This window comes from Primulina eburnea, unplaced genomic scaffold (assembly GCF_022965805.1).
Source record: "Primulina eburnea isolate SZY01 unplaced genomic scaffold, ASM2296580v1 ctg739_ERROPOS11973397, whole genome shotgun sequence".
NCBI lineage: Eukaryota > Viridiplantae > Streptophyta > Magnoliopsida > Lamiales > Gesneriaceae > Primulina > Primulina eburnea.
Genome location: NW_027331510.1, coordinates 4,182,095 through 4,183,956, shown reverse-complemented (window position 1 = coordinate 4,183,956; position 1,862 = coordinate 4,182,095). Strand labels below are relative to the sequence as shown.

The following is a 1,862-nucleotide window of genomic DNA, read 5'->3' as shown; positions in this document are numbered from 1 at the left end:
AGCTAAACCCCTCTTGCTGCTTATATCTTACTGAAACCGATTGTTTGATATGAAAATATATAAAGTGGCGAGCTTCAAGAGCTAGCTAAATTTGGATTGTTGGAGTCCTGGTCCTGTTAGTAAGTATAAGTTATGATTCATTCATTTTATTTTGGAAGAAGAAATTGAGACGGTTGTTTATAAATGAGCAATTAATGTTTAACTTGAATAATAAATAACCTTCGATAAAAAAAAAAAAAAACCTTACTTCATTATTGAATTGGACATGTTATTACTATGCTACACCATATGATATAAATGTGCATTATCTTCTAGCATTGAGACGACAGTTGGGAAGAATTTCATTATATAAATTATAAGTGGGGTATTTTGTTATATATCCTAGTCAACAATTATTTTTAAAAATGACATTACACTCAATGAAATTATTTCTTTAAAAATGGTTGACCAAGTACATTTTCCTAAATATCAATGTTTTGACGTTGCATCTGCCATTGATTCAAATTAAAATGGTTACTTGTAAGGAGAATTTCAGACAAATTACATCCGAGGAAGTTAATTAAATATTACATGTTAATATTTTGTACATCATGAAATAACGTACTTTTCGTTGTTAGAATCGTTTGGGTCGTGATATGTGATAAAAAAATGATCCATGAATAATACATAGATGATAGATCAATATATGTAAATAAGGGTGGACCCATGAACTTTGTTTAGGAGGCGCAATTCATATAAAATTACACAAGCATATTTTATATCAACTAAAAGACGAACAGAAAAGTTAAATATTATCATCAATTAAAATGTGACTTACAATTCAATTTTTTTATAACAATTCATGTTAATAAATATATCTTTTAATTCTTATTTTAGGAATCGAAACAAAATCCTCTCTCAATGTTCTGATTTTGAAATAATAAGAAGGGATCGATTATTAAACAATTTCGATTATGGTTTTAGAGATTAATTTCCATTAATTTGAATCAATTCATATCTGACAAAAACTTATGTGAGACGGTCTCACGGGTCGTATTCGTGAAACAGATATCTTATTTGAATCATCCATTAAAAAGTATTAATTTCCATTAATTTGAATCAATTTATATTTGACAAAAACTTATGTGAGGCTGTCTCACGAGTCGTATTCGTGAAACGGATATCTTATTTGGGTTATCCATTAAAAAGTATTATTTTTATTGCGAATAGGTAGAGTTGACCGTCTCACAGATAAAAATTCGTAAAATCGTCTAACAAAAGCCCTACTCTTTGTATTTTGAAGGGAATCGTTAATATCCAGTCTTCTTGATTTACACGCAGAAGAGTAAGTAGTATTTATTCAGTCATATATAATGAATGCATGATCCAATTAGAAGACACTGCAGTAGTTCAAATAATGGCACATGGTGGTATAATGCTTTTAATTCTCACTTTTGTGGGGATTGCGCAAGGTCAGCTCCAAGTAGGCTTTTATGCCAACACATGCCCCGACGCGGAGGCTATAGTCACCGGCGTCGTGCGTGAAGCCGTCGCCTCCGACCAAACCACCGCCCCCGCCTTGCTTAGGCTTCATTTCCACGACTGCTTTGTTCAGGTCAGGTCAGGTCCCTTATATGGCCAGCGCTCGTAACATTTCTTGACACGCAGTCTCTTAAGTACTGAGTAATGTGCATTGATTGTATCCAGGGATGCGAAGGATCGATTCTGATAGATAACGGAAGGGAAGCAGATGAAAAGCATGCATTTGAGCATCAAGGAGTTAGAGGGTTTGATGTAATCGCTAATGCGAAATCCCAGCTGGAATCAGCTTGCCCCGGAGTCGTTTCTTGTGCAGATATTGTTGCTTTGGCTGCCAGAGATGC

The 1,862-nt window shown here is 34.0% G+C and overlaps 1 protein-coding gene across 1 annotated transcript in view; it reads left to right on the top strand.

Moving 5' to 3' along the window:
- The first annotated feature begins 1,385 nt into the window (after window positions 1-1,385).
- Window positions 1,386-1,862, top strand: part of LOC140821972 (peroxidase 43-like) — a 3,173-nt gene continuing 2,696 nt past the window's right edge. The window contains exons 1-2 of the mRNA XM_073182674.1: window positions 1,386-1,594; window positions 1,687-1,862. The exon at window positions 1,687-1,862 is cut by the window's right edge and continues 10 nt beyond it. Coding sequence (XP_073038775.1) covers window positions 1,397-1,594; window positions 1,687-1,862 — 374 coding nt within the window. The 5' untranslated portion in view covers window positions 1,386-1,396. The remainder of the gene's footprint in view (window positions 1,595-1,686) is intronic.